This window comes from Lithobates pipiens, unplaced genomic scaffold (assembly GCF_037356315.1).
Source record: "Lithobates pipiens isolate NorthernLeopardFrog02 unplaced genomic scaffold, aLitPip1_a1.2 Scaffold_3, whole genome shotgun sequence".
Taxonomy (NCBI): Eukaryota; Metazoa; Chordata; class Amphibia; order Anura; family Ranidae; genus Lithobates; species Lithobates pipiens.
In genome coordinates this window covers 169,376,497-169,399,064 of record NW_027507790.1, presented here as the reverse complement: position 1 = coordinate 169,399,064, position 22,568 = coordinate 169,376,497, and the positions used below count along the sequence as shown (strand labels likewise).

At 43.2% G+C, this 22,568-nt stretch overlaps 1 protein-coding gene across 3 annotated transcripts in view; it reads right to left on the bottom strand.

Annotated features, from left to right (window-relative positions):
* Positions 1-22,568, bottom strand: part of LOC143940766 (baculoviral IAP repeat-containing protein 1-like) — a 128,653-nt gene that overhangs the window by 46,108 nt on the left and 59,977 nt on the right. For all 3 annotated transcript variants that reach the window (XM_077462483.1, XM_077462485.1, XM_077462484.1), the window contains exon 7: positions 694-864. In XM_077462483.1, coding sequence (XP_077318609.1) covers positions 694-864 — 171 coding nt within the window. The remainder of the gene's footprint in view (positions 1-693; positions 865-22,568) is intronic.

The following is a 22,568-nucleotide window of genomic DNA, read 5'->3' as shown; positions in this document are numbered from 1 at the left end:
CCTGGAAGACTTGCCGTGATAAAAGGAACTATGAATTCTGCTGTCTACCAAGAGATCCTGAAGGAGAATGTCTGACCATCTGTTCGTGTACTCAAGCTGAAACGAACTTGGGTTCTGCAGCAGGACAATGATCCTAAACACACCAGCAAGTCCACCACCGAATGGCTGAAGAAAAACAAAATGAAGACTTTGGAGTGGCCTAGCCAAAGTCCTGACCTGAATCCTATTGAGATGTTGTGGTATGACCTTAAAAAGGCCGTTCATGCTCGAAAACCCTCTAATGTAACTGAATTAGGACAATTCTGCAAAGATGAGTGGGCCAAAATTCCTCCAGGACGCTGTAAAAGCCTCATTGCACGTTATCGCAAACGCTTGGTTGCAGTTGTTGCTGCTAAGGGTGGCCCAACCAGTTATTAGGTTTAGGGGGCAATCACTTTTTCACACAGGGCCATGATGGTTTGGATTTTTTTTCACCTTTAATAATAAACACCTTCATTTACAAATTGCATTTTATGTTTACTTGTGTTGTCCTTGACTATTGTTTAAATTGGTTTGATGTTCCGAAACACTTAAGTGTGACAAACATGCAAAGGAACAGGAAATGAGGAAGGGGGCAAACACTTTTTCACACCACTGTATAATAAAGGCCTCTCAGTCTTGTATTATGTAATATAAATATTTATATGCACTTACCAAACCTTTTTGGTTTGATTTCAGATTTATTAGACAGAAAAACAATCTTTTTAACTTTTTGCAGTCTTTGAAATTCATTTGGTAAATGATCCAAAACCTCTGGGTTTTCAGGAAGGTCAAAAAAAAGTTCAGTCAATTCAGGAAAATTGTGAATGCCACAAATTAGTATCTCTGAAAGAAATGAGACAGTAATGATAATTTTAATATAATTTTAGTAATAGTACATTTTATCAAAATATCAGCAATACCTAACGCCTGTTTCACTCATGCTTCAGCTGGTATAAGAACAGTGTGATCAGCAAACTTTGATAAAGCATTTGCAGAGCTTTCAGCAAGCTTTGTTGAAGCTTTTAAAGTACCATTCAACTCCAGTTTATAAATGTTGAACACTGATCCTAATTGGAGTGTTGATTGCCATATCAAATAGGCTGCTAGCAGGCTTCTGCATGTCTTGAAGCTTGTTGAAAGCCAGCTGAAGCCTGCTAGCAGCTTGCTTAACCACTTTCAGACCGGACCAATTTGCTGGTCAAAGACCAGACCACTTTTTGCGATTCGGCACTGCGTCGCTTTAACTGACAATTGCGCGGTCGTGCGACGTGGCTCCCAAACAAATTTGATGTCCTTTTTTTCCCACAAATAGAGCTTTCTTTTGGTGGTATTTGATCACCCCTGCGGTTTTTATTTTTTGCGCTATAAACAAAAATAGAGCGACAATTTGAAAAAAACGCATTATCTTTTACTTTTTGTTATAATAAATATCCCCCAAAAATATATAAAAAAACATTTTTTTCCCTCAGTTTAGGCCGATACGTATTCTTCTACATATTTTTGGTAAAAAAAATCGCAATAAGCGATTATTGATTGGTTTGCGCAAAAGTTATAGCGTTTACAAAATAGGGATAGTTTTATAGCATTTTTATTAATAATTTTTTATTATTTTTTTTTACTAGTAATGGCGGCGATCAGCGATTTTTATTGTGACTGCGACATTGTGGGGGACCCATCGGACATTTTTGACACATTTTTGGGACCATTGTCATTTATACAGTAATCACTGCTATATAAATGCAGTGATTCCTGTGTAAATGACACTGGCAGTGAAGGGGTTAACCAGTGGGTGGCAGTGTAGGGGTTAAGTGTTCCTAGGGATGTGTTACTAACTGTGGGGGGGTTGGGCTTTCATTTAGTGAACACTGATCTCTGCTCCAATCACATGGAGCAGAGATCAGCGTCACTAGTTGCTAGGCAGAATGGAGAAATGTTGTTTACAACGGCACTTCTCCATTCGGCCGCTCTGTGAGACGATCGCGGGGATGCCCACGGCGATCGAGTCCGCGGGTCCCGTGACCGGACTCACGGGGGTCCCGACCAGCGCGGGAGCGCGCCGCCGGCGGCGCGCTCCCGATGGCAGGGCGGCAAATTTAAAGGGACGTACATGTACACCCATTTGCCTGCCCGTGCCATTCTGTCGACGTACATCGTCGTGCGCTGGTCAGCAAGTGGTTAAAGTGGCAATCAACACTTCTTTTAGAATCTGTGTTAAAAGTTTACAAACTGGAGCTGAATAGTACTTTAAAAGCTTCTGAAAACTCTAAAAATGCTTTGTCAAAGCTTGCTGATCACACTGCTGTTCTACAGCTGAAGCCTGTGTCAAACAGGCCATATAACAGTGTTCATTTAGTTGACTAAAACATTTTCGTACACACTCACATCAGTCCCTACCTTCAAGGAGCCCACAATCCAAGGCCCTCATTCATATACTAGGGCCAATTTTGGACAGAAGCCAATTAACCTACCTGCATGTCTTTGGATTGTGGGAGGAAACCAGAGTACCCGGAGGAAACCCACGCAGGCACAGGGAGAACATGAAAACTCCAGGCAGGTAGTGTCGTGGTTGGGATTCGAACCAGCGACCCATCTTACTGCTAAGGTGAGAGTGCTAACCCCTACACCACTGTTCCTTGTATGTGGCCAGGCTGTGTAAAAGTCCTACACATGTGGTATCGCCATACTCAGGAGGAGTAGCAGAATGTATTTTGGGGTGTAATTTTTGCTATGTACATGCTATGTGTTGGAAATATCTTATAAATGGACAACTTTGTGTAAACAAAATGCGTTTTCATTTTTTTACAAATTTTCCAAAAACTTCTGGAAAAAAATGAACCGTTCAAAAGACTCATTATGCCTCATAGATTATACGTTGGGGTGTTATCTTTCCAAAATTGGGTCATTTTGTGGGCGTTTTCAATGTCCTGGTGCTCCAGGGCCTTCAAAATTGTAATAGGTAGTCAACAAGTTAGATGTGTCATTTATGCGCCTAGAACACCTGATGATGCTCCCTGCATGTTGAGCCTCTCTATGTGGTTAGGCTGTGAAAAAGTCCCACACATGTGGTATCGCCATACTTAGGAAGAGTAGCAGAATGTATTTTGAGGCGTCATTTGTGGTATACACATGCCATCTGCAGAAATAACCTATTACAATGACAATATTATGGGGGAAAAAAATCTTAATTTTGCAAAGAATTGTGGGAAAAAATGACAACCATGCATATAACAAAAACCTCACCATGCATCTAACTAAATACCTTTGAATGTCTACTTTCAAAAAAGGGGTAATTTGTTGTTTGTATTTGTGCTTTCCTGGCTTGTTCGTGTCGCAAGAAATGAGATAGGCCACCAGTGCATCAGGTGTGATAATTTTTTTATGATTTGCAACACAGCTTGTAGACTCTATAACTTTCCCACAGACCAAATAATATCCACTAATTTGGGTTATTTTTACCAAAGATATGTAACAGTATAACTTGTGGCCACAATTTATGAAGAAAAATTAATAATTAGCAAAATTTTATCACAGAAACTAAGAAAAATGTGTTTTTTTTCAAAAAACTTCGGTCTTTTTTTATTTATAGTGCAAAAAGATAAAAAACCCAGTGGTGATCAAATACCACCAAAAGAAAGCTCTATTTGTATGAAAAAAAGGACAAAAATTTATTTGGGTACAGTATTACATGAGTAATTGTCATTCAAAGTGTGAGAGTTCTGAAAGCTGAAAACTGGTCTGGTCACGAGGGGGGTTTAAGTGACCAGTAGGCAAGTGGTTAAAGCATATGTAGAGCCTTTTTTTTTTTTGTGGACAGCATAGGCAATGGATACAGTGTCAGGTTTGTGTCCAATTTCCCTTCACTTCCTGTCCTGTAAACAGAACAGAGAGCAAGAAGAAATCTCTCCAACAATCCCCGAACCCCTGGATATAAAACACCTAAACAGAGCTGGAAAAAATTAGGCTTGGTGAAAAAAATTGACAACACTGCACAGGGAGCATGAGCGTTGCTGATTGGAACACTGTCCATGTTGGATATCTGTGTGGCACAGTTCATTTTAACCTCTTTAGGACTGCCCGTCATTGTGCTTTGGGTTGTGGGGGCTTCTACAGGCATAGAAACATACCTGTATGTTGCTGGCCTTTTCTGGGAACAGGGCAGGTGTGTGTGCACCCCCCCCCCCCCACACCGATTTTGTCAGCAGGTTATGACCAATGATTCCTGCTGATCAGCTGTGTACAGACACAGTCCAGAGACCGGCAACACAAGACTCTGTACAGAGGGAACAATCTCTTTGTTTTTTAACTGTTTATATATTGGTAAGTCATCATCCCTCGGCACCTTACAACTAAGGAATGCAGCAGTTGCCACTTGCAACAACTCCAAAGTTATGGGAGAGTCAAGCATATTCCAGTCTTGTGCAGACAGTTCCAGTAAGCAGATACCGCCCAAATATGTCAAAATGTCTTCAGACGTACACACTTATTTAGTACAATATAGAGAAGAATAGAAGAAAACAAGTCCTGTAATATGGAGTTTGGAGTAGTGACAAGCCTGCCATCCCCAGCTCGCAAGGTGCCTATAGTACCTCCTGATTGCTGAGCTTTGGCAATCCTGGACAGGCTCCCTGTTTGCTCTCCCTCCTCATAAAAAGTCAATTTAGAGAAGAAAAATGTCCTATCTGCTGAGGATGTCACCAAACGATCCAGAGCATCCTGAGCAGATAAACAAGACCCCTTACTAGAATCCAAGGCATTGTTAATATATATACTTGTTCCAAATGGTGTACCCACTGCTCAAGCTCAACTCTCAGACCATTAGTATTACATTTAACCCCATTGATTTGGTCTATAAATATGCCACGTAGGAATGCTTTAAGGGCATCCCAGCTCAGCAGGATATCCCCGTGATGCTCATGTGCCCTCAGAAAATCCATAATTATTGTTTAATAGAGTAGAGTAGTAGTTTAGTAGAGTAATTTACAGCTACATGTAAAGGAAAAAGTTTGAGCCAAAAGGCGTTAAGTTTTCGGGGGGCACATGCCAAGGCAGTGCTGGGTCAGACCTCCAAGTGAACCATTATAGGAGAGTGGTCAGATATTCCCCTGGGGTGTATGTAATATCTGTGACAGAATCGCTTCCCATACATCACTTGAGTGCTTCCATCAGTATATCACTTCCTAAGCTCCTGAACACGAGACCCTTGAATCTGGATATAGTTACCCTGAGAACTAGGCAACACCAGTTTTGGAGTAAACCAGAACAAGGACTGTTAATTTGAACAAAAGTACATGCTTTTATATACACTAGAGAAAGGAGGTCACTCACCACATTAACATTAACCCATAAGTATCATAAGTATAAACACAGAACTCCTTCAGACAATAGTAGACCTACTTACAATAAACACATTATGGCAGGGGGCCCCAGACAGGTGGCTTGCTGATGACATCAGCATCTGCTTTGAATCCCACACTGGCAGAGACCATCATGGCCTTTTTAATAATGTCATTTTGCATTACATAACAGAACATCTTCCTAAATGCTTGTAGCCCACTCAAATGCCAGTGCCCATAATCGGTAGGCAAGAGGCTAGCATTCAGTTCCCTCCAAAAGCCTCTGTCTCAGGTGAGTCTATCACAATATCCTTAATGCTGCACAGCCAGGAAGGAGTACACATACATAAATCAATCCTGGATAGGGACATATATAATATGGAGAAACAGGAGAATTGTCTCTCTTAGGGATGCTTTGTTCATCAAAAATCAATCCAGCCCACCTCCCGTATGAACCTATAGAGGACAGTGCCTCTGTCAGGGGCTCCTGTAGCAGGGGAAGGATGTTTATCTAGTAAAGGGTAGAGATAACAATTAAAGTTCCCCTCTGTAGGAGAGGTACCCCAGGCCTGTCCAGCAGGTACACCAATACCAACTGCAACACTCCCCTTGAAAATGGAGGCGGAATAAATACCACAGCAATAACACATTATACCATGAAGATTTGACAGTGCAAAAATACAAATCTCCCCTCACCGTCCACAAGCACATGAAATTCCTTAAACACAAGGGAACAATGTATCAATAAACTCACCCCTCTGGAGTAGGAGGAGTGAGTGGAATGATAGGACCATCCAGCCCAGGCATATTGTACACAGGATAAATTGTCTCTAGTTAGTTGGGTTTCTTGAAGAGCATAGATACCTGGGTGATATCTGCGGAGTCTAGCAGTAATCATGGATCTCTTCAAGGGATCAGGAAGACCCCGTACATTTCACGACACTATAGGCACTCCTCCCACCATGTTGGTGTTGATACAGGAATAGTCAAGCTTGATCCGAGGTAATAACTAGTCAGTGTAAAAATGGGGAAGATTAATGTGAAACCGTTCCCGGGGGGACCCTAAAGGAGAATGTAAGCCCCCCATAGAGTGGAAGCTCTGTAATGCAGGCTGTGAAGTGCTGAAGTAAGCCCCCCATCGTGAAGAAGGCCGTCTTGGATAGTGAACATAAGGTGAAGGTATTGAAGAAGCTGGCGCAACTGTGCCCAAAGAAGCTGCCAAGGGTTCAGTCTTTTCTGTCCGGACCCTTGGAAACAATTAAACAGTGGGGCAATATAGATCGCAATAGACATACTACCTCCCCAACTACTTTTAAAGAGAAAAAAGCTCACTGCATTGAGCAACTTAATTTTGCATGATTCCGATGGGTTTAGAAACGATAGATTAAATTCTCCTGCGTGGATCCCTTACTGTAACTCCCCAGCTCCTGCATTTAGGAGCCAACGCCAACTGATCTTCAGGAAAGAAAGAGTAAAGCACCCAACATTAACGGTAGATGGAACAGTACCCTGACCACAGAGTCTTCCCCAGTCAATCATCATCTGCTGCATTAGGACAGCAAAAATCTGCCTCATGCCCATCTATCCAGTCTGATGCCACAATGGCCGAATCAAAGAAATGTGCTTGCTCACCAGATGTAATGCAAAGCTGCCCCAGATATAGTATGGCATAGGTAGCTTGGAGGCATTGCAGTAGTTTCCTGACTTCGGTAAATTTTGCCCTGCTTCTTTGGACCTCAGCAGAGAAGTCCAGATAGAATGAAATTCTGACCCCATTGTACTAAATATTGCAACGTTCACGGGCCAGGCGTAACACTACCCCTCTGTCTTAATAATTAAGCAGATGTGCCAACATGGTTCTAGCAGGCTTACCCGTGGCAAGGGGGGCTCTCTACTGAAAAAGGGGGGGTAAAGGCCTCCGTGCCAAAAATGTACAGGATCCACCTCTTGATAAAGGGTCAACAGGGTTAATTACGTAGGTTGTGGGAGTGCTGGCCCCACTGAGGAGTCTGGGAAGGGGTACTTAAGATGTGTGAGTCACGTGTTTAAGGGAGAGGAGTTTGTGACACCCATGTGGTCTGTTCTGGTTCCAGGACCGGGGTAGCCCCATGAGGGGTCCCTGTGAGGGGGTGTACAACACCCCGCAACATGTTCCTGTCAGAGGCCCCTAGTAGACCCATCTGGTCTGGGGTAGGGATCCGTCTGTTCCCGAGTCTCGGAACCAGGGGCAGTAACTGAGGGAGGACTCACTCTTTTCCAGTACCATTGAGTAGACCGGAAACATTCCAGCTACTGAGGAAAAGGTTCCCGTTCACCTCTAGTTACAACTTGTACACGTTCATAGGATTGTTTTGAGTCAACATGCTGACTGGCATGATCTCTGGCTAGGGATCTGTTCAGCCTTGAAGTACCCAGCTGCGAATGGCTACTCTCTGGGTGGAATTAGAGGCTTTGCTAGACCTACAGTTCAAGGTGCCTGAGTTCTTCACCCGTGCCCTCTGTTCCCATGAGAGACTGTGTTATTGGATGTTACCACTGCAAAATAAAACCTTTTAAACTGACTTTATTCGTGTCAGCGTTCAAGTTTTTGGGTATCAACCCTGGGAACCCCTAGACGTGGAGGAGCAGGCCAAGAGAAGGTAATTGGTAAGCCCAATAAGTCAAAGCCACCCTGTAAGGGTTGTGGCCGCTACATTTCTTTTAGATGAGTGGTGCAGTGAGGTTAGTACAGGGACGAGATCCAATAGCACCCATGGGGAAGATGACAAAGCGGTTAATTCACTAAGAGTTAAATAACGATTTACAATATGCGGTAAAATACCACATACGGTAACAATTGTGCAAGTGTTCAATTCACTAAGAATTTTGAGTTAAATACCAAATGTGGTATTTGTCTGATTTAGCGGTAATTACCGCATTAGTTAATGTGGTGATTTACCACATTGAGCTGGTTGCTAGGGAGCGGCCTTGGAAGCCCCCTCATCAGCTGTCTGCGGGCTTCCCCGCTAACAGCTGATTGTAAAAAAAAAACAAGCAATTAAAAAGTATGAAAAAAAAACAGCGTGGGGTCCCCCTCTTTAGTCCATACCAGGCCATTCCGGTCTGGTATAGATTTTAAGGGGAAGCTACCTCACCTGGTGATTCCCGCCCCCTTGTGACATTACAGACCGGTCCATACAGGGTTGGTGACGTCACATCGAGGGTCACTATTTTTTTTTATTTTTTAATAAAGGAATTGTCAAAAACTGTGTTTTCTTTATTACCATGTGAAACTTTTTTGGTGAATGGGTAGGGGTACTATGTACCTGACACTCATTCACATGAGGGGGGTTGGGATCTTGGGGCTTCCAGATTTCGATTAGCCCCCTGCCCACAGACGCCCACAATCCCCAGCCATGGTTGTGGGGATTGAGCCCCTTGTCCCCATCAACATGGAGACAAGGTGATTTGGGGTGGTTTGAGGGTATGTGGTCTGGTATGGTTCGGGGGGGGGGGTGCTCGCTCGTCCTCCCCTTTCCTGACCTGCCAGGCTGGATGCCCGGACCCCACACTTTTTTTTTTTTTAATTCACACAATTTTCATTTTTTTACTTTCAGCTATTAGCGGGGAAGCCCCCTGACAGCTGATTTAATCATCAGTTGTTAACCAGTTGCCGACCGCCGCACGACTATGTACGTTGGTAGAATGGCATGGGCAGCCATATGGGCGTACCTGTACGTCCCTGCCTCCCAGCGGGTGGGGGGCACGATCGGGCCCCCCCCGTGCCTGCGGAAGTCAGAATCCCTTCAGGAGCGATCCACGCTGAGGGGGAGACATCAAGTAAGTCTTCACCAACACTACACATACAGTAGAACACGCAGGCACACTTTTCACCCCCTGATCACCCCCCTGCACCCCCTGTCACAGTGACACCAATAGCAGTTTTTTAATTTTTTTTACTGATTACTGCATTGATGTCATTTGTGACTGTTATAAGTGGTAGGGCAGTTAGTATTAGGCCCCTTTAGGTCTAGGATACCCCCCTTACCCACCCCTTGCTCCCCCCCCCCCGTCACCAGTGTCACTAAGCAATCGTTTTTCTGATCGCCGTATTAGTGTCATAGGTGACGCTAGTTAGGCAGGTAAGTATTTAGGTTCACTGTCAGCTTTTTATAGTGTCAGGTACCCCCATATACTACCTAATAAAGGTTTTAACCCACTGATTGCCCCCTAGTTAACCCTTTCACCAGTGATCACCGTATAACTGTTACGGGTGACGTTGGTTAGTTAGTTTGTTTTTTCTAGTGTCAGGGCACCCGCCGTTTATTAACTAATAAAGGTTTAACCCCCTGATCGCACAGTGGGTGATATCAGTTAGGTTTTAGGGTCAGATAGGGTCTGTGATGCCCCAAGCTTCGTCAGGTTAGTGCCAGTACCGCTAACACCCTTGCACGCAGCATACACCTCCCTTAGTGGTATAGTATCTGAACGGTTCAATATCTGATATGATCAGATCTATACTAGCATCCCCAGCAGTTTAGGGTTCCCAAAAACACAGTGTTAGCGGGATCAGCCCAGATACCTGCTAGCACTTGCATTTTGCCCCTCTGCCCAGCCCAGCCCACCCAAGTAAAGTATCAATCGATCACTGTCACTTACAAACCACTAAACACATAACTGCAACGTTCGCAAAGTCAGGCCTGATCCCCGTGATCGCCAACAGTTTTTTTGGTAGCATTTTGATATAGACGGAGTTGTGGTCCCTGCCAAGGTCAGGCATACCAGACCCTGATCTTCTTCTGCTGTTGAGGTGCAAGAACTGCAGGACTCTCATATGGAGCAGAGAAGTACTAGCGCCGCTATTCCTTCTGGTGAACTGGCAAGCACCAGTGGCCTAGTACACCCTGGTCGTACATCCAGCACTGCAGTAACAATTGGTGATGTGGCGAGTCCCATAAGTGCAGTTCAAGCTGGTGAGGTGGCAAGCACAAGTATTGTCCCGCTGCCACCAAGAAAACAAAGAGCCCATAGTGCCCTTCCTGCAGAATTTGCCAATCCTAATTGGGAACCCACCCCTTCTTCAGTACCCGTACTTCCCCCCATTCACTGGCCAACCCGGGTGGAAACAGTTGATTTTACATCACTTGAGTTTTATTTGCTGTTTTGTACCGAAGATCTCTATAGATCTGCTAAAAAAATATATACTGCGCTATTTGAAAAATTTACAAGCTGCGGCTCAAGATGTTATACGACACCAACACAAATATGCAAAAAAGGAGCTGCGCTAGATATATCACTGCACACTAATTCAATCAAAAATTATAAATGTGCTTCAAAAATTCAAAATAATTTAAATCATGACAATATAATGTAAATAAATTATCAATAATATATGCTATTTGATAATCAAAAAAACATGTCATGAACTTGTTAAATCTTGTGACTGAAACACAACAGTGACAATATAATATAAGTTGAATTAACAATACCAATTAGTGAAATATATGTTATTAGTAAGCGAAAAAAAATGTATATCATGAACTTATTAAATCCTGTGATTAAAAGAAAAGTCCTCACTTAATAGTGATCACGTGAATTAATGTGAAAAACTTATATATAAAAAAAATGTCCTTATAAGAATCAGTGATTGGTTCAATGATAGCGTAGCACCCAATCCTCCACACAAAATGACATGTGAGATCCTCCACCACGAAAACACACTGCCGCTTACCAGAATGAGGTGGTCCCTTTCTACAGGGGACCACACTGAGCAGATGATTATAACCCTAGCCCAGGATAATTCTGGCACACAGGGGTCTCCTCAGCCTCATTAGAATGGTCCACAGATGGACAACCACGATTGCGTAGCTGGCTGATATACACAGGCAGGCCCGGACTGGGACAAAAAACAGGCCTGGGCAATTTAGACTGAGCAGCCAATTTTCCAGCAACCGCCCGTTCGCGAGGGCGGTTGGTGACGGGATAATCACGGAGTCGGTCCTCCGCACTCTAATGTGGCATTGGGATATAAAGGGGACAGCACTGTAAAGGAAACTGTAATGATTACAGTCCCCCTTTTCAGTGCAGTTCCCTTTTCATCACAGTGCCCCTACCAATCACAGCACCCCATCACAGTGCCCCTACCAATCACAGCCCTCCATCACAGTGCCCCTATCCAATCACAGTGCCCCATCACAGTGCCCCTACCAATCACAGCCCTCCATCACAGTGCCTCTACCAATCACAGACCCCCATCACAGTGTCCATTGCAGTCATGCCCCCCTCTCTGCCTCCCCTGCGCAGTCCTACCTTTGGCAGGGCAGAGGCAGGATTCAGCCTGTGTGTCCTCTACAGGCTCTCCCACCCCTCCATTGATGTCATCCTATCAGCAGAGTAGGGCGCGGGAGGAGCTGTAGATCTGGATCCTATTAACAAACGGGTGATTATCCACTTGTTGATGTGAAAATAATCCCGCTCTCTGTGCAGATCTCCAGCTCCTCCCGCCCCCTACTCTGCTGTATATCAGATCTATGTCAGTAGAACACTCTCTCAAATAATGATGGGGTTGGCTTTAAATGCTGTGATCATCTTTTTTCCATCTATAATATTTTAGTTCTCATATTTTTCTTTTTTCCCCTCTTTCTGGGTTTTTATTCTTCGTGTTCTTTCATTTTTATCCTTTATTTATTATTATTTTTATTTCTTCTTCTTTTTTCCTTTTCTTTTTATTATTATTTATATATATTTTTTTATTTTTTATAATTTTTATTTTATTTTTATATTTATTAATATTTTTATTTTTTCACACTTTTATTTTTTTCTTACTTAGGTAATTTTCTTTACTTTTTTTTTAAAGTTAATTTTCCAACATTTTTCTCAGTTTCACCTTATCCTCTTAATTTGTCTATTTTTCACACTCATTTTTTTCTTTTTTACTATTCTCATTTCTCTTCTTTTTTATTTTTCACTCGTATTTTTCTCTTATTTTCCTCTCCTTTGTCTCTTTTTCTTTATCTATCCCCCCTTTTTTTTCTATCCGTTCTTCTTCCCACCTTCCCCTCTTCTTCCCCCTTTCTTATCTCCTTTTTGCCGCCATTTATCTTTATCTATTTACACTTTCCTCCTGTGTCCTCTATTACTCCCAGGACTGCCTTCTCATTTACCTGTTTTCCTTCCTTCTGTCTGCCTTCCTTGTATACATTCTGAATTTGCTTGACTTCTCACGTTTACGTCCATTCAAAGCCCTGGCAGCGTCCCGTTGCCTAGCAATCGTCGGCCCGCAGCGCGCATGCGCGTACAGCGATCGCTGTTTTGATTGGATCCGACTTGGTGCCTAGCAACCACGGATCCCTGTTCAGTATACAGATCTCCGGCTCCCCCAGCCCCTGTTCTGCTGATAGATGACATCGTCGGCAGGGGAGGAGAGCCTGGAGAGGAGACACAGGCACAGCCGCACAGCGGGAGGTGAGCGGGGACCGCGGCCTGTGTTAACCCTCTCCAGGCCGCGGTCCTCCCGCTGTGCAGCCCGGCCATCATCGGGCATCAGATCACGGCCCCGAGGTTGAGCCCGGCGGCCCCGGCCCACCGGGCAAATGCCCGGTATGCCCTATGGCCAGTCTGGGCCTGTACACAGGATTCCTCAAGTCCAATAAGGGTAGTTCACAGACTCAAACCCATGGCAAATTTCCCAGAAAATAAATAAAAGCTTGCATAGTGTAAAAAAAACCCTTTAAATTTTAATGAGTGTAAAAGACAAATGGACACTTACAGATACGAAGATAAATTCAGCATAAGACACGAGCCAGCTGGCCTCACTAACAGCCCGTGGCTTCCGGGGCTATGCGTGTAGCGGTAACGTCAGTACATCGCTCATCCTCCCTATGCATTTTGTCATCATTAGGACGTCAATAGGACGCCATCACGGGGCACTCTATAGATCTATTGTGGACCAAAGCAATTTGTACGCTAGTGAACACATCGCCACTATTCCCCAGTCCTCCCTTGCCAGAGATTGGAAACCAATTACGGTTTCCGAATTTAAGACCTTTCTGGGCCTTTCCCTCCTCATGGGCATAACCAAAAAGAATGAGTTGCGGTCATATTGGTCTGATGATCCAATTCACCATATGCCTGTGTTCTCTGCTTCCATGGCCAGGGCATGATACGAGCAGATCTTGCGGTTCACGCACTTCAACAACAATGAACTCTGTCATCTACGTGGAGACCCTGGATACGATTGGCTCTACCAAATGTGGCCCCTCGTAAACCACTTCATCCAACGTTTTGCAGACTTGTTTACTCCCCATCAAGTTGTCTGTGTTGATGAGTCCCTGATTAAGTTTTCTGGCCGATTGTCATTCAAACAGTATCTTCCCAGCAAGTGTTCCAGATATTGGGTCAAGATGTCAGGGCCACAGGCTATACATGTAGTTTTATGGTTTACGAGGGAAGAGATAGTCAAGTAGAGCCGAAAAACTGCCCTGACTACATAGGAAGTGCTGGGAAGATTGTGTGGAACTTGGTGTTACCCTTATTCGGAAAGGGGTACCACTTGTACATAGACAATTATTAAACGAGCGTGACACTTTTTATTCACTTGTTTGAGCATCAGATTGGAGCATGTGGCACCGTGCAATATAATCGCCAGGGCTTTCCCCAGAGGCTTGTAGATTCCCATCTTAGGCTGGGGGAGAGAGCCTGCTTGAAGTGTGCTAACTTGCTCGCTATGAAGTGGAGGGATAATAAGAATGTTTTCGTTCTTACCTCCCTTCATGCAGACACGACGGTCCAAATTACTACGGCAACTGGTGTTGTGGAGAAACCCCTCTGTGTCCCCAAATATAATCTTAATATGGGAGGGGGTGGACCTCAACGAACAGTTGTTGGCGCCGTACCTAGTTGCCCGTAAAGCCAGATGCTGGTTTATTTACTTATTTATTATTTACTTTATATACTTTTTATTTCATCAAACATTTGGGCAATAAAGTGTGTTTTAATGCATTGAAATTTTAAAAAAGTGTGTTTTTTCCAAAAAAAAATGCATTCGAAAATGACTGTGCAAATACTGTGTGGGGGGAAAAAAAAGTGAAACACCCACCATTTTAATCTGTAGAGCCTTTGCTTTACAAAAATATATAATGTTGGGGGGTTCAAAGTAATTTTCTTGCAAAAAAAAAATGTTTTCATGTAAGCAAAAAGTGTCAGAAAGGGCTTTGTCATCAAGTGGTTAGGAGAGTGAGTGATGTGTGACATAAGCTTCTAAATGTTGTGCATAAAATGCCAGGACAGTTCAACCACCCCCCCCCCCCCAATGACCCTGTTTTGGAAAGTAGACACCCCAAGCTATTTGCTGAGAGGCATGTTGAGTCAATGAAATATTTTATATTTTGCCACAAGTTGCCAGAATATTACAAACTTTTATTTTATTTTTTTTTGCACAAAGTTGTCACTAAATGATATATTGCTCAAACATGCCATGGGCATATGTGAAATTACACCCCAAAATGCATTCTGTTGCTTCTCCTGAGTAAGGGGATACCGCGTGTGAGTCTTTTTGGGAGCCTTGCTGTGTACGGGACCCCAAAAACCAAGCACCGCCTTCAGGCTTTCTAAGGGTGTAAATTTTTTATTTCACTGCCTATCACAGTTTTGGAGGCCATGTACTGCCCAAATGGCACAAAACCTCCCCAAATGACCCCATTTTAGAAAGTTTTTTTTTCTTTTCTTTCTTCATTTTCAAAAACAAATGAGAGCTGCAAAATACTCTATCATTTGATTATCTTTATTAAGTGAAAAATGCTTCTTTAAATTGAGTTTTCTCATAAATTTTTGTAAGTCAATAAAAACCTCAAATTTATCCAATGGGTTATCAGGGGCACATTTTAATCCTAGATCTAGGCACCCATACAGAGAATACAAGAAAGAGGAAACAGACAAGGGGAAACAGAGGAGGGAAGAAGAAAGCGACCAAGAGAATACTAGGAAAGGGAATATATAATATCAGTGATGCTCACTTTACTGATGAAGAAATGAAAATCCGGGATCTAGTATTAAAATTTGCCACTGATAAGCCATTGGATAAATTTGAGTTTTTTATTGACTTACAAAAATTTATGAGAAAACTCCATGCAAAAAATACATGCAAACTAATCTAAGGAATAATTCTATATTTAACCCTAAGACACCTGGGAATCAATGCATTGGAGCGTTCAAAAAAATGGTTGAGGATGACCTAAATAAACTTGCAAGAGAGAACACAAAAACTAAGAATGTTTGGAAAACTATTAAAGAATTAGGGAAAAGAAACAAAGTTGTAATACGCCTAGCAGACAAGGGGGGGGGGGGGACTGGTGATTTTAAATAGGAGCGACTATGAGGAAGAGATGGAGAATTTACTAAGGGTAGAACATACTTATAAGAGATTGAAGGGGAACCCGAAATTGAAATACGTGAAAAAACTGAAGGCCTTTGTGAAGAATGAAAAGGACATTGGAATATTGAGTGCTAAAGAGGCTGAATATTTGATATCTAATCTCCACAAAAACCCTGGTAATCTATTATACCCAGAAGATCCATAAAACACTAGTTAAGCCACCCAGTAGACCTATTATCAGCAGGATAAACTCAGTATTTTTGAGACTGGGTGTATACCTGGATGTGTATATATGGCTAGCTGCTGGTGCAAAAAGGGATATCCTATCTACGTGACAGCTTACAGCTTATAGGGGATCTTCAAGAGTTTTGTGGGATCGGGGATTACCTATTGGCTACGATTGATGTGAACTCCCTATATACAAGCATAATGCAGAAGGATGGCCTGTTGGGCATAGAGAAGGCTCTACATGAACATACTGATATGAAGCAGGAACAAATCAGTTACATAATTGAAGGCCTGGAGTTGGCTATGGGATGCAACCATTTTTGGTACGACCATAAGTATTATCTGCAATCAAAAGGAGTTGCAATATTATGCCCCGAGTGTAGCAAACCTCGTTATGAACATGTGGGAGGAGGAGTATGTCTGCGCAAATAAGCTGCTGCAACTGAAACTATATCGTAGATATATAGATGACCTTATTATATTATGGAATGGTACAGCTGAAACATTTGAACAATTTCTGTATGATCTGAATACTAATAGATATGGCCTCACTTTCACTGGTAAATGGAGTGATGAAAAGATCGACTACTTGGATCTAGAGATCTTTAAGGAAGGTGGAAGCCTATGTACTAGGACCTTCTTCAAGGCAAAAGACAGAAACGGGTACATACCAATGTCCAGTTGTCACCATCCCAAGTGGAAAGGTAATATTCCCAAGGGTCAAATGCTAAGGCTGCGCAGAAATTGTGACACATTAGAGGACTTTTGAAATGCAGGCCGACATTGTAATTGAACGCTTCCGGGAAAAGGGATATATGTTAGACCAACTGCTTAAGTTGAAGAATGATATAGCAAAGATGGACAGAAATATCCTGCTTAAGAAATCAAATAAAAAGGAAAATAAAATGGAGACGGCTTTCATTATAGGGTTTAATACCCAATACAGAGCCTTTGAAAACATTCTGAAAAAATATTGGCCCATTTTAAAAGAGGACCGGGTCTTATCGAAAATACTACCCAACAAGCCAACTTTCGTGTAAAGGAGAGCACCTACACTCCAGAACTACCTAGTTCATATTATAATCAATCCACCAAAACCAATAAAAATATGGGTCAACATTAGTTTAGGTTAGTATACAATTTTTCTGCCCAACCAATTTTAAGAGGGATTCCGGAGTGGTTTCATTCTATAGACATTGGACATAGGTATTATTGTCTTTGTGTAACAGTATATCTTATGGAGGTACTTCACATATTTATAGCCGGTGGTACTTCATACATTTACAGTTGCTCAATGTTTAATTTTTATTTATTTTTTTAATTCTTAGAATTATAGGAATTTGGTGCAAGGGGGTACCAGTCCTCTCATCTTGTCACCTTCTGAGGATAGGGAGAGCTTTGGCTATTATTTTTATTTTTCACCAAGTTACAGCATGGATTTTGCATCGATGTGTGTGAGGCGGATCCGATCTGGCAGTCTCACCTTACAAACATTGCTTTGTGATGTTTAACATACATATTGTCTATATAATGTATTGCCTTTGGTTGGCCGTGACCCCCCTTCTCCCCCTCTGTTCCCCTTCTTTGGGGGAGAGGGGGTGTCTCTCGTCCTTCCTTTATTTTCCTTTTTTCAGTTTTTTTGCCCCTTTTACCAGTGTCTGTTTTGTGCTTCTTTGAGTTTTACCAGGTAATATCTGGATTTGCCTTTGGTCTGACACCCGCACTTCCACTCATTGCAGACAGGGGGAGTCTTGGGTGCTGTATATGGGGCAGTTTTTATTATGTGGATCATTTCGCTTTATGTAATGTGTTGCTGTCATATTATATATGCTTTTATAGCATGGAAGAGTGGAGGTTTGTGCAATATAAGTACGTTATTCCTTTTAAATAAAATCTGGGGAGATTCCTTGGTTTACATTATTATTCCTCTTACATGAGAACATTCCGGCACCTCCTATATGATTGGATAGCATCTAGGGGGAGGGGGTGGAACTCACACAATCGCTCTCCCATAAAAAGCATAGGGTGTAGCAAGATGGCACAGCCACTGAGGACATCTATGACAAAACACGTACGGTGTTGCTACGCTTACTACGTCACTTCTGGGTATCAGAGGTAGTGGGTAGAACGCAGGCCGCGAACCCACAGCTCTGTTTACCTATGCTGAACTGAAACAAGCTGTTTCCGTGTGACACCACCTTGCGCTGTACGGATTTTTGGTTTTATTTGTTTTATTTTAATTTTTTGGATGTTTTTAATATATTTAATAAATTAACTCATTTGGATACTACGCTTTTGGAGCCAATCTCTTCCTTTTACGAGGTATCGTACTGCAAATACTGGCTATACCTTGAAATCCAAAGGATGTCTGAGGGACTGCAGCTGCTGGGACCTGGGACTATTGCCCTGAAGTGTGGCCCTAAACAGTATGTGCATTAGGGGTTCCAGGAGCTGGTGAGTGCTAATATCTGCTAAAGCACAAATAATCATTTATACTGTAGGAAGGACGCATCTTTGGTTCTTTTTTTGAACTGATGTGTTTTTGCAACTGTTGCAAAAGGGAATTTCTTTAGTGCGATTCTGACTTTTTTGGCATTTAGCTTTTTTTGAGTTTTTCCCTTTTTTGATTTTTTGGACTTTTTAAGTTTTGGATACACATATATATATATAAAAGGAAAAAAGAGGATAAAACTGCGCTACGGGAAAACCAATAGTATTGAACGGAAGCTGCAATTCAGATGTACACCAAAAATACACCAAACAGAAATAGAAAGAAAAAAGAACTGCGCTAACCACAAATACCCAATACGATTAGGGTATATAGAAGTGCCAGACCCACACTGTGGGTCTTAGTATCTGATGTCTCTAAGACCACCTCCAAAGTGTAGTGTAAACCATATACAGATAAATGCAGTTGAATACAAAAACAAACCATAAATACGTGTCAAATAATGTGAATTCCCCAAACACAGTATAAGTATATCAAACTCTGTGTATGAACCCCTAAACCATAAAAATGAGAATATGAAAAAAATATTTGCTATTAAGCATAAATGGGCTATCAAAAGAATATATATTTGTGTTTAGAGACACTCTATATAGTGTCCATATAGTCATGTGTCAAAATTAATAATAATAGAATGTCCATATAGTAAACAAACACCAATGAAGCAAAAATTCAAATGAGATACGGCAGTGAAGAAAAGTTCCAAACAGCTGAATTACAGATGCATGAATTAAAAATCTTCTCCAAAGATGTGGTGTGCTTATCCCATCACCGAATGAATGAATTGGCTCCTTACCAGATCCAAGCGACCCCCCGTTACAGAGGGTCACCACAAGCAGCAGCAGTCAAAGGGTATCCGGATAACACTTCCTCCTCAGGTGATCACGAATCTTCCACGCGATAGGGTTATGGCTGTCACTCACTCCCAACTCGACGTGGTATCACATAAGGAAAAACATAGGCTCCAGATAGTGTAAAACCAAATGACTTTAATTTTTTAAAAGCGAACGTAAACACTTACATAAAAGACTTTAAAAGCAGGTTCAAAACAAAGACGTGCACCGGCCGGATACACGCCAACGCAAAGACCAACCCGTCCTTCCTGGTCCACAAAAACGAACACGACTGGGGTGACGTCGACACGTTCGCACCGCCCTACGCGTTTCGTAATAATTTACGTCGTCCAGGGGCACGGGTGGCGTGCGACATCACCCCTTTTATAACCATAAACTTAACCAAGCCTCACTTTGGGTCAGCGGCCATCTTAGATGTCACATAAACATTAAGAATCAAAAAACGTAGGCCAAGCCTCACTATCAATCACGAACGTCAGATGTACGTATCCGCAACGGACGTCCTGTGGCTGCGGACCATACCTCGTTTCCATACGAACGTCATATGATCATAAGCCAAGCCTCGCTTCCAGGTATTAACCCTATCGGCAGATAAAAGGTAAAAGGTAAACCACAGCCTCTGACAAATAGGGTACCTGATGGGTCTCTCTTGTGTGTCTGGTCGTAATGTCTGGACACAGGGTGTTTGTCGAACCCACGTCTGATATTGCCAATGTGTTCGTTCACCCTGACCCGAAGTGCCCTCTTGGTCCGCCCAATATACTGGAGGCCACAGGGGCACTGTAAAAGGTAAACCACAGCCTCCAGTATAGGCTGTGGTTTACCTTTTACAGTGCCCCTGTGGCCTCCAGTATATTGGGCGGACCAAGAGGGCACTTAGGGTCAGGGTGAACGAACACATTGGCAATATCAGACGTGGGTTCGACAAACACCCTGTGTCCAGACATTACGACCAGACACACAAGAGAGACCCATCAGGTACCCTATTTGTCGGCTTAGACAAATACAGGCCTCACTGGAGGGGAGGGTCCTTGGTTAGGGAGATATCCAAGCTCGAAATGGCCTGGATTCATAAATTAAAAACATATGTCCCGTTTGGCCTTAATGTGGACACCGATGTAAATGCCTTTATTAATAACTCTTGAGGTGACCTGTTTGATGTAACGCTTCTCCACCACGTTTTACTGCAAAACCACTCTACTGTATTTTTTATTTTATTTTTTCTTGCTGTTTATTTTGGTATATATCACTGTAGAGCATATTCTTGTGTGGTAGGCCTGGTTTTGGGTCTGGCGGCCCTCTAGGTTACGTTTAAGTGTATCCCTCGACATTTGTTTGGGGTGTTCTAGAAATAACCCCTGGGGAATATGCGAGACAGCAAGGCATTTGAAATACATGTCTACAGTAATCCCATTTTTCAATTGAATTTGATGGCTATATAAATACATCGGGTAAATGCATAATTTTTGATGTATTTCTACACCTATTTGCCTATACCTACCGTATATACTCGAGTATAAGCCGAGATTTTCAGCCTCTTTTTTGAGGCTGAAAGTGCCCCCCTCGGCTTATACTCGAGTCATCGCTGTCTGCCCGCTCGATCAGCGTGTCGAGCAGACAGACAGCGGCCATTCTGATTCAAAAGCCGCGCCTCCGGCTCCCCCTTCGCCTGTGATAGGCGGAACACTGAATTTCCCAGCAGCCTGTGTTCCGCCTATCACGGACTTCGTATCATCCTCGTACTACGGACGAGGATGATACGACGTCTGTGATAGGCGGAACACAGGCTGCTGGGAAATTCAGTGTTCCGCCTATCACAGGCGAAGGCGGCGGCGCAGCTTTTGAATTTTACAATGGCCGCCGACGAACGAAGAGGGCACGGGACGGAGGCAAGGCACAGGACGGCACGGCACGGGACGGGACGGGACGGGACCGGAGGCAAGGCACGGCGGCGAGGCACGGCGGCGAGGCACGGCGGCGAGGCACGGAGGCAAGGAGGCTCGGCACGGGACGGAGGCTCGGGACAAAGGCTCAGGACACAGGTAGGCTGGACACACACACACACACACACACACACACACACACACACACACACACACACACACGGATACACACACACACACAGGGATGGATGGATGGATGGAGACACACACACACAGGGATGGACGGACACACAGGGATGGACGGACACACAGGGATGGACGGACACACAGGGATGGACGGACACACACACAGGGATGGACAGGCATGTCTTACCCTCGGCTTATACACGAGTCAATAAGTTTGCCAGTTTTTTTGGGGGTAAATTGGGGGCCTCGGCTTATATTCGGGTCGGCCTATACTCGAGTATATACGGTAATTGAATTTGATGGCTGTATGAATACATCGGGAAACGTAGAATTTTTCATGCATTTTTATTCCTATTTGTGATATTTTATTCCATTTTTTTGTTTTAATTTATCATTATTATTCTTTTTATCTTATTGATTTTCCATTTTATTTTACCCCTTTTTCGGTGATCTACACTATACCCTGTTTCTGGATATAGGAAGGGCACCTTAAAATGAGGGTATTTGCCACGTCCCTCTGCCGATAGGGTTAATACCTGGAAGCGAGGCTTGGCTTATGATCATATGACGTTCGTATGGAAACGAGGTATGGTCCGCAGCCACAGGACGTCCGTTGCGGATACGTACATCTGACGTTCGTGATTGATAGTGAGGCTTGGCCTACGTTTTTTGATTCTTAATGTTTATGTGACATCTAAGATGGCCGCTGACCCAAAGTGAGGCTTGGTTAAGTTTATGGTTATAAAAGGGGTGACGTCGCACGCCGCCCGTGCCCCTGGATGACGTAAATTATTACGAAACGCGTAGGGCGGTGCGAACGTGTCGACGTCACCCCAGTCGTGTTCGTTTTTGTGGACCAGGAAGGACGGGTTGGTCTTTGCGTTGGCGTGTATTCGGCCGGTGCACGTCTTTGTTTTGAACCTGCTTTTAAAGTCTTTTATGTAAGTGTTTACGTTCGCTTTTAAAAAATTAAAGTCATTTGGTTTTACACTATCTGGAGCCTATGTTTTTCCTTATGTGATACCACGTCGAGTTGGGAGTGAGTGACAGCCATAACCCTATCGCGTGGAAGATTCGTGATCACCTGAGGAGGAAGTGTTATCCGGATACCCTTTGACTGCTGCTGCTTGTGGTGACCCTCTGTAACGGGGGGTCGCTTGGATCTGGTAAGGAGCCAATTCATTCATTCGGTGATGGGATAAGCAC